At 45.5% G+C, this 16,737-nt stretch overlaps 1 protein-coding gene across 1 annotated transcript in view; it reads left to right on the forward strand.

Annotated features, from left to right (window-relative positions):
• Nucleotides 1-1,890: 1,890 nt before the first annotated feature.
• SLC24A3 (solute carrier family 24 (sodium/potassium/calcium exchanger), member 3) overlaps nucleotides 1,891-16,737 on the forward strand; it is a 262,150-nt gene continuing 247,303 nt past the window's right edge. Inside the window, exon 1 of the mRNA XM_010575076.1 lies at nucleotides 1,891-1,897. Coding sequence (XP_010573378.1) covers nucleotides 1,891-1,897 — 7 coding nt within the window. The remainder of the gene's footprint in view (nucleotides 1,898-16,737) is intronic.

Raw genomic sequence — 16,737 nt, forward strand, 5'->3', positions numbered from 1 at the left:
AATCACTTCAAACGTTGCATTTTTTAAACTAATGCAAATCTATTTTTCTGTCAGCTCTGCAGACAATCAAGGACCCAAACTGGCCAGCTATTCTGTTGCTGAAGGAAAATTTTGGACAGAATCCCTCTCTGGGTAGGCTTCATTCCTTGGTCCTGTCATTAATTTGAAAAAAACAAACTCGCTGAGCTGCCACAGTGGGCAGATTTTATCCCATCCTGCAGCTGTGTTTGGATTTTCTGATGTCAAATAAGGAATAAACTCCTCCGGTACCTTTCCTTTGGAGGAAGGTATCTCTCTTCAACTTGTTCTCCTGGACAGTTGGTAACCAAGCATCCCTGGCAGTGCTTTCTTCACTTGGAAGTGGCCAGTGGAAAACTGTTGGGGGGATGGAGGGGTGCAGAAGTGCATCAGCTACATAAGCTCTGCTTGCTGAGCAGTGTGGGCTAAAAATACAGGATTTTTTCTCTCAAAGGGAAAGGCGGCACTTTAGAAAGCAGGACTGTGTGTTTAACTCTGATATGGAAAACATGTGAAGGGGGAAGGAAAGTCATACAAGATCTATGGCTTTTTAAGCAGAGGTGGAATAGCGTGGTATCTCCCTACGGACAGGCTCTTCTCTGAGCACATGGTGAAGTGCTGTTGCAGTGAGTCCTGGCAGCAGGAGGAGTGGTGATAGGCAGAGATCAAGTAGTTTCTGGCATTTTTAGCACCATCTTAATTTGGCTTTGTAATCACCCTTCCAGTCCGCTTGTGCAGGGCACCATGCGAGCTTGCAGCACCCCCCCTTTGCATCACGGTGCTGGGCGCACCATGACCCACAGATGTACGAGGGCTTGGCCTCTCCTCTTCTTCCTGCTCCTCTGCCAGGGAAGGGACCTGCTGGGAAGGCCAGGGAGGCTGTGTGTGAAATTTGTCCTTGGAGAAGCCGATCCTGTACTGAGCTGTGCCTGCTGCTCAGGCTGCTCCCCTCCCAAACATGCAGCTTGTGCTCGGCCGACTCTTATTCCAGGGTGCTGAGTCAACTAGCTTACTTTCTAAAACAACAGATTATTTTCCTGGTTCTGTCAAAGTCCCCACAAAAGCTAACGCTTGCTGGACAAGATGTTGAGCAGGTAGTGGTTTAAGCAGTCTGAGTGAAGCGATAGACCGGGTAACACTGGGGCAGCCTACAGAGATTTAGGAACGTGGGGTATAATGCTTGCTGAGTTTGTGGTGCTTTCAGAGGGTGTATCAGCCACAAGCACCAGCCGGTGGTTGGTTCAGTGCTTTGATCTAATGAAAAATGGCACATATTTAGAATATGAAGAACTATTTCTCTCTTTGCAAAGTGCATTTTTGGAATAAGTATGGAAGCTTTGGGTATACATATAACTGTGTATTGTATAAACATACAATTAATACTGAATATATATATTTTTTTTTTTTTTTTTAAGAGGGGGAAAAAAGGAAGACCTGGGGAACTACAGGCCAGTCACCTCTGTGCCCAGCAAGATCATGGAGCAGACCTCCTGGAAACTATGCTAGGGCACATGGAAAATAAGGAGATGATTGGTGACAGCCAACATGGCTTCACTAAGGGCAAATCATGCCTGACAATTTTGGTGGCCTTCTACAACAGGATTACAGCATTGGTGGGTAAGGGAAGAGCAACAGACGTCATCTACCTGGACTTGTGCAAAGCATTTGACACTGTCCCACACAACATCCTCATCTCTAAATTGGAGAGACATGGATTTGATGGATGGACCACTGGGTGGATAAGGAATTGGCTGGATGGTCGCACTCAAAGAGTTGTGGTCAACGGCTTGATGTCCCAGTGGAGACCAGTGACGACTGGCATGCCTCAGGTCGGTGTTGGGACTGGAGCTGTTCAACATCTTTGTCGGCGACATGGACAGTGGGATTGAGTGCACCCTCAGCAAGTTTGCCAACCACACCAAGCTGTGTGGTGCAGTTGACACGCTGGAGGGAAGGGATGCCATCCAGAGGGACCTTGACAGGTTTGAGAGGTGGGCCCATGCGAACCTCATGAAGTTCAACAAGGCCAAGTGCAAGGTCCTGCACGTGGGTTGAGGCGATCCCAAGCACAAATACAGGCTGGCTGATGAGTGAGAGCAGCCCTGAGGAAAAGGACTGGGGGGTGTTGGTTGATGAGAAGCTCAACAGGACCTGGCAATGTGGGTTTGCAGCCTGGAAAGCCAACTGAATCCTGGGCCACATCAAAAGCGGTGTGGCCAGCAGGTCGAGGGCGGGGATTCTGCTCCTCTACTCCACTCTGGTGAGAGCCCACCTGCAGTACTGCATCCAGCTCTGGGGCCTGCAACACAAGAAGGACATGGACCTGTTGGAGCAAGTCCAGAGCAGGGCCACGAAGATGATCAGAGGGCTGGAGCACTTCTCCTCTGAGGGAAGACAGGCTGAGAGATTTGGGGTTGTTCAGCCTGGAGAAGAGAAGGCTCCGGGGAGACCTTATAGCGGCCTTCCAGTACTTAAAGGGAGCCTACAGGAAGGATGGAGAGGGACTCTGTAACAGGGAGTGTAGTGGTAGGAGAAGGGGTAATGGTTTTAAACTGAAAGAAGGTAGATTTAGATTAGCTGTAAGGAAGAAATTCTTCCCTGTGAGGGTGGTGAGGCACTGGAACAGGTTGCCCAGAGAAATTGTGGATGCCCCTATCCTGGGAAGTGTTCCAGGCCAGGCTGGATGGGGCTTGGAGCAACCTAGTCCAGTGGAAGGTGTCCCTGCCCATGGCAGGGTGGGGTGGAGCTAAGTGATCTTTAAGGTCCCTTCCGACCCAAACCATTCTGTGATTAATATACTTAAAATAACATAATGTCCAGGCTAGTGGTAACATATGTTTTTGGAAAATTAACTACAGATCTGGAGATGTATTGCATTATTTCCAGATGCCCTGATGTGCCAACTCTCAGCCATTCCCTTACCCAAAGGACACTGTAGCATGTGAGCTACTCGTAGGTATTTAAAAAAAAAAAAAGAAATCATCTTGTTCTTCCTTCTTTCTCACTCTATAGGAAGGCTAATTTGATTATTTTTATTAGGATTTTTTTCTTTGTTGCAGTCATTTGCCTTACGGGTGCACTGTATTTTTCTGTTTGGGAGTCATTTGCTTGAGGTCACTTCAGGCAAATAAACGGGTTTTGCAGTTAGCACCAAGAGTTGGAAGCTCCTCGGTGGCAGTTCTCCTTGGTGGGGGATGAGTTCGGCAGCGGGGGGGCCCTGTCTCCTCTAGCAGGCTCTCCTGCATCCTACAGCCCTGCCCTTGAACCAGTGCACCTTCCCCATCACCGTGTTCTAGTGGGATGCGAAGGCTACGCACAGGGAGCTGGTTTCTGATGTTTATAGGCAGCCTTGTGGAGATGGAGGGTGTGGAGTATTAGCACAATGGCCATGACCTGAATTTCACAAGCTGGCACGGACAAGGACAGAAGGCAGAGAAGCAATGTGGCGTATTTGCAGGATTTTGGCTGGTTGAATAGGCTGTTATCAGTTACACCTTTGGGATTTTTTTTCAGAGAAGTATTTCTAAATTAATCACAATGAGCTGCAAAGGGAGTAACTGAGATCTGCCTCAAAAACATCAGGTTAGCATGTAAGAATAGAAAGATAGTTCTTGATTTTTAATCAAACTCTGCTTAAAATCGGCTGCCTGAATTTTTCTCTGAGGACTCAAATGTGATACCAGGTGAGTTGTTTTGGTTTGGGTTTTTTTTTTTTTATGAAAAGACTTGCTATGTGTGGTCCATGTACCTGGCACAAGAGTTTTGTTTAAAGGAGCTGGAGGTTGCCCAGCTCAGCTGGCAGCTAATTGTTATTTGAGAAGCCCTGATGCCTTGTCATTACGACTCTGACCTCTTTGTGACCAATGTCTGCACCCTGTATAATGACAGGGAACTGCAGCAGACGTGAGTCACCTCCAGCAATGTATCCTGAGCTGTTTTGATGCCAGGCTGAGCAAGATCTCAAGCCATAGCAGGAGTCCTGGGACAGGATGGGATGACCTATATAGGACCACCGTTTCCATGGCAACTTCAGACCACGCGAGATGCCCTGTTCTGGGTGGCACAGGAGCGTGCAGCCGAAATCCGCACAGCTCCCAGCCTGCCTGCGTAAGTGGGGCTCGCCTCCTGCCAGGAGGACCTGCATCCTCCTCACCGGCCTTGGGGGATGACGGTGCCAATGGTCAACCAGGACCAGCTCTACCTACCAGACAAGTAACATGGCAAATGAAGTATCTTAAGCTACCCCACATTTGGTATAACCCTGTAGTTCTGCTGATTAGGGGAGGGAGGAGGAGATGTCTCTAGCAGACCCTGGACCCCCTTAGCAGCTGCTCAGCAGCAACCATCCAGCCCGTGGCTTGCAGGCAGACCCTAAGCCATGCTGTCTCGGAAGCATCGTTCCTTGCAGCGTTTCAGCCCTTGGCTGTAAGGGTGAGGTATTCTTCTGCCATCTCTTATGCACGTGCCAAGTGCTTGGTGCTCTGCTGTTTGACTTTCAGTAGCCTCTGTTGTCTCTGGGACTCGTGTTTTGGAATAGGTGTTGAAATATTTGTGACCATTTGTTTTATGTCTGTTTATTTAATTTCCGCAGAACTGCAGGATGTAATGTTTAAGTTATGAAACCCCAGTACCCTCCTGGCTCACGCCTGGCCTGCCAGGATTTATCACCAGATTGTATGGAAAAGAAACGCTCCTGCTGGAAAGATTTCTGGCAGCGGAGAGGAGACAGGGAACACCGCACTAGATAAATAATCCTCTGCTGCCTTGGGGTCAGGTGGGAGCCCCTGCGGTGCTGCCTGCCAGGTCAAGGAGCTTGGAGCAGGGGTGACCCTGCCCGGGTGAGGAGGGGATGGGATGTTCCCGGGGTGGGAACGAGCTCTGCCACTTGCCCCTCTGCATGGGCCACATAGTCCCCGCTCCTTTCTGTGTGGCTGTGCAAGGAAACAGGGCTTCTGCAGTTGTCTGTCCCCTCTCTCGCAGCTGCTTCAAGGTCTTCAGGCCAGCTTCAGCTGGGTGCGATGGGTTAGGGGCTTTTGGGGTATGAAATGCCTTTAAATCTTGCAAAAATCAGATTCTCGGGTAGAAAAGGGAATTCTGAGCAGCAGGTTTGTATAGTGGAAGGATAATCAGCTCACCTTTTGTCTTGCAGAGGGGGATCTACGAGGAGGGTAATGGAAAGACTGGGAATTAGGATGCATTTATTCTGGAACAGCTATTTAAAACGAGTCTTGTTCATGGAATTGCTTGTTTAAAAGAGGGCTGACTCCATCATTAAGTCAGGGGTAAATATATTTTACACTCTGGAGCTTGCTGTGTGGCACAACTTAAACTTTCTGTCACTGCCTTGAAAGGCCCACCAATTTAGCAAGAGTTGCTGTTATATCAGGATCTGAAAATTATTGAAGTTGACAGGCTACAGTCTGCTTTCTGGTTTTCAAGTACATATTTTTTATTTCCTGACTTTTAATTCTGCATGTTATCTTTCGTGAAGTTGCCTTTTTACCTGCTTTTACAAAAATATCCCTCTTCGTGGGGGATTTATGATATTTGTGCTTTCATTCCACTTCTGTAGATAAAATCAGTCAATAAAATGCTACTCTTGAAAGAAGGTAAACATTTGTCTATGCTTGTAAGTTGTGTTTTATTAATGGATAGTTTATCTGCTGCTACAAGAGCTCAAAAGCAAGATAAAATCAAGGACCACATACTGACAATATTCTTCCTTGGTCCTAGCTGAGCACTGTACAAGTGGGAAGGCGAGGGGCTGCCAGCCATAAGGGTTTCGTTGCTGTAGAGCAGTGTTTTGGTGAAGAGGAGGCAATTTTATGAGCTTCTCGCTAGATGTGGTAGGTGGGCTTTTCCAAGACTTGCTGTCCTCCCCAAAAGGGTCCCTGAAAGCTCTGGAGCAGGCTGGCCGTGGTGGGCAGTTCCTCCAGCGCTGCCTGGGTGCGTGGGCTCCTCTGGTGTCACCCTAAAACCAGCTTTGTGTGAGCTGGAGCGGGTAGGCTTGGCCTGATGCCTGGGCAGGGCTGTGCTTGGACATGGGGCTGCTGGTCTCTCCCTCTGCTATATGGCTGGGAAAGCAGCCTGAGGGCAGTTTTGTTGCAACTGTTCTGTGCAGGAGAGGGTGGCTTTAGCAGGGCAGCGTAAAAGTGATTTTTCTGAAGTTTCTGACCTTGCAGATGAGCTAGAGACCTGCCCACAGTGCAAAGCTTGCCACAGCTGGGCAAAGCTTGCTGCTCCCTCAGCAACGTGGTGCACAGCAAGGGGCCATGCCTACAAACTGTTTTCTTCCATGCTTCTCTATGTCCAAATCCCATCAGATGACTGGGATTCATAATGGTAACCTTGAGTAACACTGTCACGTACTCCCTTCCCCAGTGGAAATATCAATAAGAGAAAAGTTGGAAAAAACAGAACTTACCAGAATTGCCTTCAAACTCCACAAAAGCTTATTATTGGTAAAGTTAAAAAAAAAAAGAAAAAAAAGAAAAATTGATGCTTATCAGCAGGTAGAGTAACCTTGCTAACGGGGAGCATATGACTAAAGCATCTGAGGTTAGAACACATTGGAATTAAAACTACATAAACTAACAAGCTGTAAACAGCGTGTGGCTGGTATTTCTGTTGCCTTAAATAGGAAAGGTATTTTGTTTTGGAGCTGGTTTCCCTTTACCTCCAAATTCTGTTCTGTATCCTTCGGTGCTGTCTTACCCCTGCTGATAGCACAGCATCTATCATCTGTGCTCCCATTCCTCCTCTCTGTACCCTCATAGTGTTAGTGCAGAGTCCTCAGCCCAAATCATGCAGCAGCAGCAGCCCTGTCCTTGAGATGAGGATGTTCTGCAGGTTTAAGCACTCGCATCCCTAACTGGGGGAACAGAGCTGGTGCCCAGCTTGCCCAGGAAACAGTGCCTGGGGAAAGCTGGATGGCAGAGGAAGAGAGCACTCTGCTCTGAACTCTGCATCAACCCTCGGAGGGGTCACGGACCACTGTTTTCAGGTGCCATGTCGATGGGATGGTGTTGCCAAGGCTGAGGTCTGGCTGTGGTGCTTGTGGCGGGGCTGGCCCTCTGCTCTTGTCACTCCAGCTCCTGGTGGGATGGGTAAGGACGTGCTCCCTCCGTGCAGCCTAGCAAACCTCCCTTCCCATGTCTTCCGCACAGGTTCTCTATGTGTTTTGCACGGCTCTGCTGCAGGTGTGCACAGCCGTGTCCTTTGAACAGCAGCACTTGTGGCCCACGGTGAGGGCATCAGCGGTGGGGTGATGGCTGCATCTGTCTCTTGCTGCTTGGGACTTTGGAAAGCAGCCCAGTGGTGTCTGGGTCTCGGGCAAATCTGGTGAGACTTCTGTCTTGATCGCTTAGTCTGGTGGGAGTCGCTGACATAAGGGTAGGTGAATCACCAGAGGATGGCAAGCATTCAGTTTGAAATGCAGAGCGCAGGGAGCTTTTATCCCTGCCCTCCTCGTGCGGATGTGAATGTCCCACAGGTCAGCAGGGCCATCAGCTCTCCTCTGATGATGGCTTGCTGATGGCTGCTGTGTGGGCCAAATACTGAGCAAGATGCAGGTTTTCAGCCCTTCCCTTGCTTGAATTTCCTGTTTATTGCAAGTGTTTTAGTCTCCCTTCCCTGCCTAAACATCATCCTTCACCAGCATAGGGCTTCATGTGCAGGGTGTGCTTAGAGCACTGTCCTCTCTCCTAAGGTAAGGTTACATCAAATATCTTCCGATGGGGTCCATGCCTGGGACCTTATGGACCAGATGGAGAATCTGTCTGAGTGTGGTTCAGACTGACTGCGTATGAGAACAGCAAAAGTAAAGGCTTACTTGCCTACTTTTTGAAATGCATCATCCACATAATTCTTTTATGTCATTGAATGTGACATTGAAGCGTCGTGGTTTATTGCAGTTGTTATGTGTGGTTGTAATTGGTAATCTGATCTTTATAATTCCTCAGTAATGGTGTCGTTAGTGCAATGCCTAAATAATCTAAATGTAATTTTATACATTCATTGTGCTACAGAGTTGCAAATAAATTGCTTTCAAAATTAATTCAGAAAATAAATGTCCTCAAACAATAAAAATTGTAGAGTGAGAATATCCCAGTGACTTGTAAAACCTTAGTAAACAGCAGTAGATACTACAGTTTAATTTGTTGTTGTAAATTGGATTGGTTTTATTTAATAGTGAGTAAATGATTTGGTAGTATGAAGTAAAGTAGTATTTTTACATCACCAGTACCTGCTGATTGCTGGGCCTCTTCTGAAGAAAAGACTTGTAAATGTATTGGAATTTTTTTGGACACGTGAATGAAATAACAGGAAAAGGAGCAGCTGACATTTTACTGAGCTGTCAAAGCACATTTTCGGTAATTCTGTTGCACAAAGTTTTCCTTGAAAGGCAAAATAAAGCCATGGATTAGAAACTGCACAAGAAATAGGAAAATATAAAGGCATAAAATAGCAAAGGGTCAGCATAAAGATGCTGTGACTCTGTTCACAGTTGATAACAGTGATTACATTTCTCTAGGGAAATAAGGGCTTAGAAGCAAGACTGTGGGATTCATACTGACAATAATTTTCTCTTTAATAGAAAAGAGAAAAAAATCTGAGCCCTTTCATGGGAATGTGAGCAAATTGGTTGAACATGTAACATCTGTATGGGCAAATTTGGTATAATATGGGTTAGAGCAGGCTTTCAAAGAGCAGTTAGATCAGGTATATCTTTTCACTCTTGGTTATGATACAGAAAACAAAAGGATTTTTTGTTAATGGACTACAGCAGCACTGCAGTCTCTAGCCTTAATCTGTGAAGTGGGTTTAGACAACTCCTTTTTGGAGTTAGGTGTATCCATTTGGATGACACTGGAAAACACTGTCACAGAGAAAGAAAGGACCTGTAGAAGTCACATCAACAGTTACATCCCTGGTGATGTAACATCCAACTGAGTTGGACTGAGAAGAAACGTTACTCATCCTGCACACATCTACCTTGTAATTTGGGGAAGAGAGGAGGGTTTGTCTGGTTTTCCTGAGCAATGAGCCTTGTCTAGTTATTTGCGCCTGCATGTGCCCCCTTTTCCTTCCCTTGATAATGCCTGGACTGGCAGGCTGTTCTCAGCCAAATTCTGCAAAAGGTCGAGGTCTCCAAGGATGGAAGCTCCTACAAGCTCCATGAAATGAGGGGCCCCCTTACATCCCTCAAGAGACGAGGGCATTGGTGCAGGGGAATGATGCTGGAAATGAGGCCACGCTTGTTCTGCTGTACAGAGGAGGACTTGGGGATAACTCCTTGGCTGCTGGTAGAGATGCTGTGCTCGGTAATGAGTATGGTAAGGACACTTATCCCTGGGGAAGAGGTAAATGTCCTCTTATTGCTTGCTTATTTGTTTTTTTTCCTTCATACACAAACTTAAGGCAGTCTGCTTCTGGTATTCCTCATCTGTGGCTCTAACACAGGGAGTGCTGATGGACTGTAAGGGGAGAAGAGCAGATTTCCCTAAGCAGCCAAGTATTGCGTTATGATTTGAGCAGACTACCAATCCCATGGGCGATATCCTATTTTTGGAAAGCAGCCCTCTGCCATGGAAACAGGCATGAATCTTGCCAGGAGCACCATCTGAGAGCATGGGCTGTTGCTATTTGTTATGGAACTACCACTTGGCTTAAGCCCTGGTCTGCAGACGTACGCTACCAACTCCCCAAACAAACCGGGGCAGTGGCTATAGGATGAAATCAGGAGTTAGAGGCCAATGCTAAGACTGTAGCAATTTTCTCTGCTATCTCCATGAAGTCTGATGTAGTGCTGAGGTAAGGTTAGCTATGCCCAGAACGCTTTTTGTGTTTCCTGTTTGGGGGAACCTGGGGTGGTGGAATTTGCCTGTTCTGCAAGGAACTTGCACCTAGTAAGAAGCAGCCAGACAGAAATGAAGGAGGGAGAGGTTTAAGAAGTTGCTTGGGGAAATGACATGGTGACATTCGAAAAAATAAAAACCTTTGAAAGCATTATGGATAATTATGGAATTCAAATTGGAAATGTTCTGTGCATTTTTAATACCTCTGCTAGGAGAAGGAGTATAGCTATTTTAATGTTTAATGCATGTACAGTAATAGAAGGTTGAACTGATCTCCATGGGCCCGTTTGTTCCATTACTGTCCAGAAGGAAATAAATTAAATTCTATTTTAGACCGTATTTTGGATCTGGATGCTGCAGAGGGAGAGATCAGAAGAATGAAAGTGTAGGGAGAGCTCTGTCCCTGAACCTGTCCTTATCTGTGCTGGGAAGCTGGCAGAGATGTGCACATGCTTGGTACGATACAAGGAATAAGTGACAATGTGATAGCCCTTGGAAGGATCACTGTTTTGGAGGAGAGAGGATCTTCCCAAGTCAGACATTCAGCTGACTTATACTTCAAGTGGTAGGAGGATTTTGATTATAAAAAAATCAATTTAATTAATTCCAGATACCTATCAGTTATGCTTTAAAAAAAATTCTCATAACACTGCAAGCAAGACTATCTTCTCTCCTGAACACAAAGAAAATCCAAATCTAATATTTTAACTTTTCTAACACTTTTCAGTTAAAACCTTTTAATATAATGTAGCTGAAGGCATTTCAGCTCCCCAGAGATGTTTCAGCTTGAAGTCTCACGTTAGGGCGGCAAGCGGATTGTCTCGGTGTTATGTGATCAGGAGCACAATGCTGGTGCTGTTGGTGTAATTACAATTTTAGATTAGTTCCATATTTAAAATTATTTTATCTTGATTTTTTGCCTTCTGGTTTCTGGTATTTCGTATGCATGGTATCTTGGAAGTAAGAAGCACACTTAGCATACTTGAAGCTTTATTAATAAAGGATGAGAGTGGGAGAGAGAAGTGGCTGCCTCCAGATGGGAAAGATATTGATCACGGTGCGTTGCTGGTGATGCACTGGAAACTCTCAGGGCTGGGTCCGTAGGGTCTCACATTCTGGATCTCCGTTTCCTACCTCATTTTAAGGAAGGGATTTTCTACATCAGCTCTCTTCCTTGCTTCTGCCCTTATCCTTTTCCTCTTGTCCAGCGCCGTGTCTCAGCACTGTGCCACAGCAGCCCTCGCTAGAGCTCGTTAAATGCGCCCTGCGTAACGATGAACAGGGGTTGCTGGAAGGGCCCGAAGCAGCTTCTCCAGCTGTGGGCTGAGGCAATACCCGTGGGGCTTGCCCTGCTCCTGGGCTTGGTGCCCCAAGCCCCTGGTCCGTGGGGTGCGCAGAGGCAGGTGGGAGCATCCGAGGTGGCAGCCGGACCTTGGTCCCAGCGCCGGCAGATGCCTTCTAAGCCACCGGTGCACTGTTTCTGTCTCCTCCTTAGCTGCAGAGCTCTTTAATATGCTCTTATTTGTACTTCCTTTACACTTACACATATTATATGAAAATAGCATACTTACATATACTTATTATACACAAAACAGTACACTTACACTTATTAATAACGGATTTTACCGGTGCCATCCAGCATGCTGGTTTTATGCTTCCAAATGGTCTGTAGTTTTCTTTGGACCTCCTGCAGATTTTCCTTATGCTGGTTTTATGGTTAAGAAACTTGATTGTGGCTGAAACAGTGCTGCCTGACTAGCTTGTTAATGCAAATATTAAGCACAGCATTCTCGATCCCCTTAGCAGCCCCCTGCAGTCCTGTACTTGCTGCTGTTCCTCATTCTCTGATCTCAGCAATTACTCTGCTCTGTTCCTCAAAGCTGGAGCTTCTCTTATCTTTCCTGGTGTGGTTTAGTTGTTTGACCTCCCGAAGTTTTTCATGTTAGGCTAGGAAAATTTTGCCTTGTTTAAACCAATTCTGCTCAAGAAAATAAACCTGCAAGCCACATCAGGTGCCAGGAGTTGGTCTGTTACTGACCTCCTCCTCCATCATAGAGGAGAAAGAAAGATAGGTTTTTGATTTGCCTAGCTGAATTGTCAACTGGCATATTTAAATGCTTGTCTTAGTGGGACAGGTTTGGGTAGTAATGTTAACACAATGCACTCGAGATGTAGCTTAGTTGAAAACAACCAACCAAACCCACAAAACCCAATTGACACAGATGAATGCTGCTCTCCATCAAGAGTGCAGAGGGTATTTAGGCTGAACTAATACTCCAATTTAAAAGGTTTTTGAGAGGAGGCATTTCATTCCTAGGATTATTTTACATTTGAATGAAATGAAGTGATGGGTCCCCTGTGTGTGTAGTGTCCCAGACCCTCTAGGTCCTCTGAGAGCAGGTACGTGGCTGTTGTCCTTAAATGGTGTCCAGTCCCAGGTCCTGCTCCTCTGGAATGCTCAGCACCGGCCCCGTACGCAAACTAAGCCTGGCTGATGGCTGGTTTTTAAAATAACTTCTTCTGGGTAAAAATCCTAGTCAGCCAGCTAACCCTCATTTAAAAACCAACCAAACAAACAAACCCCACCACACCAAAAAAGACCCAAACAAACCAACCCCCCCCCAAGGCTTTTAGGATCCTCTTTAATGCTTTGTTATGGCTACTTAGTGGTCATAAACTTTTCTGATTTGGGTTATCCTGATTCTTTCCAAAATTTTGAGTATTTGTTTTTTAAAATTTTGCTATTAGAAAAATAATCATACTTATATCTTGTAAATACAGATATTTTTCTTGCAAAAGGGGATTGCTGGGAGGCTAAGCAGGACACTGTGCCTGCTGAACACCCTCCGCAGGACCTCTGAGGATGTCAGTGAGAGGAAACACACACCAGAAAATGAATGTGTTTAGCTGTGCAGTGATGTGATTTTTAATTGCTCTAGGTTGGAGGATGGAAAAGCTAGTTTGGAATTATTTGGGGGGTTGCAATGCCTTGCTCACCTTCTGCATTGGTTTTTTTCCCCCTCATTTTATAATATATTGCTTTAGGAGAAAATAATAAACGTCTTGCGCAATTGCTCAAATGTTTTTTTAAGGAAAAAAGCCATTAGCTAATGAGCAAGGAAATTTTAAGTAGATGTAATAATTTTCTTTTGGATTATGGGAACATTTTGGAGATATATGATTATGCTACTCAGTCTTCAGAACTTGAGATGGGAGGTTGGAACTGGAGAACTTCTCTGACATGCTGTGAGCTTTGGTATATAACTTCGTACAAAAGCACATCACAGCATTGTCAGTCCTTGCTGTCACTCACTTCGGCGCAAGGTTAATGTTCAGCAAAAGGCACACGTGCAGCTGCAGCTTTCCACTTCTGAAGGCAGCTCCAGATGCCTACAGCCTCTCTTCCCACTCCCGCTGTTACATGGCCCCGTTCTTTTAATCGGTGATGCTTCTGGTTTTATTTTCAGAGCTTTACTTGCTCAGTTGGGATTAAAACAAAAATCTGAAAGAATTTTGGTAGGAAAGCTCCCATTTGAGTTTAGCTTGTGTATTATTTGCAGTAGCGTTCTAGATGGGAAATGTGATTTTGTTCTTTTGCTGTGAGAATATCCTATCCCTTAAAATGAAATCTGCTTCAACAAAGTAAACAGTCTTGGCAGAAAGAGATAAATTGCTGGTCTCCTCTAAGAGCGACAGGTGAACTGACCCTCTTGAGTATATTCTGCTGAAGCATGTATTGCCAAAGTCTTGAGAGAACAGCAGCACCCCATGCAAAAATAATTTGTAGTCAATACTGTAACCATCTGTGCACTGTCTGATATCACTTTGATTTTGAGTGCTTAAACAAGTGATTATTTCTACACACGTGGTACGCCTTTCATTTGGTATTATTTATGTCTGCAGAGTTATTTCAGTGCGTAGGTGGGAAGTATACTTTTATGTTTTAAGCCATCGAGTAAGTTTTTAAGAAACACCTTGCTAGCACTTTGCTAGGAGCACTTTGCGCTCCTCGGGCTGCACCAGCCCAGCGTTCTCAGGCCAGCTGGAGCCCGTGTCCGCAGGGACAGAGGTTGGCTAAATGAAGGCTGAAGCTAGCGGAGGATTTAGGGAAAATATCAGATGCCCTTGCGTATGCCAGGCTGGATGTGGCCATAACATGGCTTAGGGACTGGGCAACTTGATGTAACTGTATTGTTAGCTCAGGAAACACGAGCTTTGTGGTTGGTTTGGTGGTTTTTTTTATTCTCCGTCTCCCATCTTCATAGAGACCCCTCAGCTGAGTTAACCTCAGGACGTCCGTAAAAGATGCTGTTTCTGAGTGGGTTTGTTCATCTGCAGCCATGAACATCTATAAAAGACTTTGGTTTAGAACACTGAATCTAAAACCCTACAGGACTTTTCACTGTGTTAATTTCTTATTGGAGGGGCAAACCAGTCCTACATATTGGTGCAATTTGGGGACTCTCTTGCCACCGCGGAAGGGGCAGGGAGGAAGCGTCCCCCTCCATTGCGTGGGCTTTGCTGACAACTGCAGGACAGGGCTTCAAAATGGGAGAAGCTGGGTGAGTCAGGGATTCTTGGTAAAAGCTAAACAAAACCGGGTTCATTTCAGCGCGCTCTTACTTGCTTTGCCAATCTTTAAGATTATTTTGTTGTTTCTTGGTACAGCACTGGCGGATGGTTTGCATTTTTCCTGAATGTTTGGTTGCCTCTCTGAGGGCTTGTCCATGTTTCTGAGTGTTTCCCTCCCTTTCTTGGAGGGACAGCTTTGCACATTCAGACAAACGACACATGCTGTTACTGAACCGATGTGTTTGTTGTTGCTCTCAGCCCTGGGGATCTATTATGTGAAGCGGTCAGCAAATATGGGGAAAAAGACTCTCTTCAAAGTGAATCCCATGATTTCACAGCCCTCACTCGCATCTGCCTTCTCTCCCTCCTTCCCTTCGCTTGCTCCCAGGTCAGTTATTAGCCCTGTGAATCACCCCTGACACTCGCCGGTGAGGGCAGGAGCTGTGGGGAGCTGCTGTCGTGCCGGGGATGCTGGCGGCCTGCCGGCTGGATCACCCTTGCTACTCACGATGGCATCTTTGAAAAGTGCCTGCAAGACGGCATGGCCATTTGCTGCCCAGGTGGCTTGTAGCCATCCTCCCTTTTTGGGTGTCATCAGGGCCTCCTGGAAAGCAGTCTGTCCCCCCCCCGTCCACTGCCGCGGTCTGACTGGGTCCGTGGCTCGGCTCAGCCCGACGGGGAGCACCCCGGTCCTCGTCCTGCCACGTGCTCGGGGGGGCTGTTGTCCCACGGAGGCTTGGTCACTGGTGTGATTGACTTGGGGCAACAGAAAGCGACTTTTCATCAGGAGAAAGCTGTCTGGCAGCTGCACTGGGTTGCGTGGCTCTTTCTTAGTAAAAGAAAGAATACTATTGGGGAAAAAAAGCTGCCTGTATCTATCTATACGTTAAAAAAAAAATAACTTCTTTGCAGGTGAATTGGGCAAGGAACCCAGTAGACATATTCAGTGACATTAGATGATTTAGTTTTCAATGTTGCTGACCTTTTCAGCAGAGCTTTCCAGTTTGTACCTGTTTACAAATTTACCTGCCTTCAGGTAGTAGATATACAGGATGGATTTGACTCAATATAATTTTATCCCCAATAATCCCCTTTGTTCTGTCGCCTAGGGTGCCTTTATACTCTGCAATTCTCCTGATTTTTAAAATAGCAAACTAAAGATGCTTTAAATTACTGGAAGCCTGGATTTCATGCCCTTCCAGTTGCTTTTGGAATAGTTACTTTAGGGTATAGTGACTTTAAGGTTTGTGGAACAAACGTGGATGTTCTTGTTCTGTGTTGCAAGCGTTAAATTGAGACTGTTGAGAAGAGCATGCGGAAAATGCCTGTGGAAGTCTGATCTAAGAATGTGCGTTGATTTGCATGAATACAAGAAACTAGAAGAGATTTCAGATAGCTTGGAGTATTTTAAAGCATCAGCTTCTGTGCCAGTCTTTCTGGCTAGAAAGAGCATCTTCTTTAAGATAAGCAAATCACCCTTTCACACACATTTGCCTGTTCAATTTTTAATCTTTCTTTTCCAGTTATGTAAATAGTGCAAGAATAATATTAACTGTGTACCACTAGTAAGCTGATTCACTTGCTCCAAGTTATCAGACACAGAAGCACTGCGGGGCTGGTTTGTAAATTGAGTTGGATTTTTTTTTTTTACATCTGTGTTATTCTGAGCTCTTATGTAAACACTTGGAATGCAATTTCTATATATACTTGGCTTGTTATGCAACTACTCTGTGCAGTGATGCCAAAGGGATTTAATTTTCTTATCGGTGGCTTTTAGAAGAAGTGATCAAGCATTCTTTCTGTGGAAAGCACAGAGAATGATAAAGTGAAAAACAATAAAAAAGACAGAAAGCAAGGACAACTACAAATTTAAAAAGGGGAAAAAAATTTAAAATGTTCCCAAGTTACAAAACTATTTATGGTGGCTTTCACTGAATGTGTGATTACTGCTTCAGTAATACTTGACTACATTTGTTCTTTATGGAAATTATTGAATGGTTCAATATATACATCTGTTTTACAACCCGTGCTGAATACATTCTTTATGTATTATTGATGAAACATGCTTATTTATAGCAGATGTTGTTTAGCAGGATAGCAATGGAAAGCATTGCTGGAAATGCGTTCCATCAGATCTCTGGGCTGGTGCTTTTTAAAGTGATGATCAGCACATCATGAGAGCAGTTATGGGAATGTGCCGAAATTGCTCCAGCCATGGGTAAATCGCAGAGCGCTCTGGGTGCTCCCTGCAGGAGCAGCTCTCCAGCAAAGGGATTTGGAGCTAGCCACT

This window comes from Haliaeetus leucocephalus, unplaced genomic scaffold, assembly GCF_000737465.1.
Source record: "Haliaeetus leucocephalus isolate CR32 unplaced genomic scaffold, Haliaeetus_leucocephalus-4.0 Scaffold450, whole genome shotgun sequence".
Classification (NCBI taxonomy): Eukaryota; Metazoa; Chordata; class Aves; order Accipitriformes; family Accipitridae; genus Haliaeetus; species Haliaeetus leucocephalus.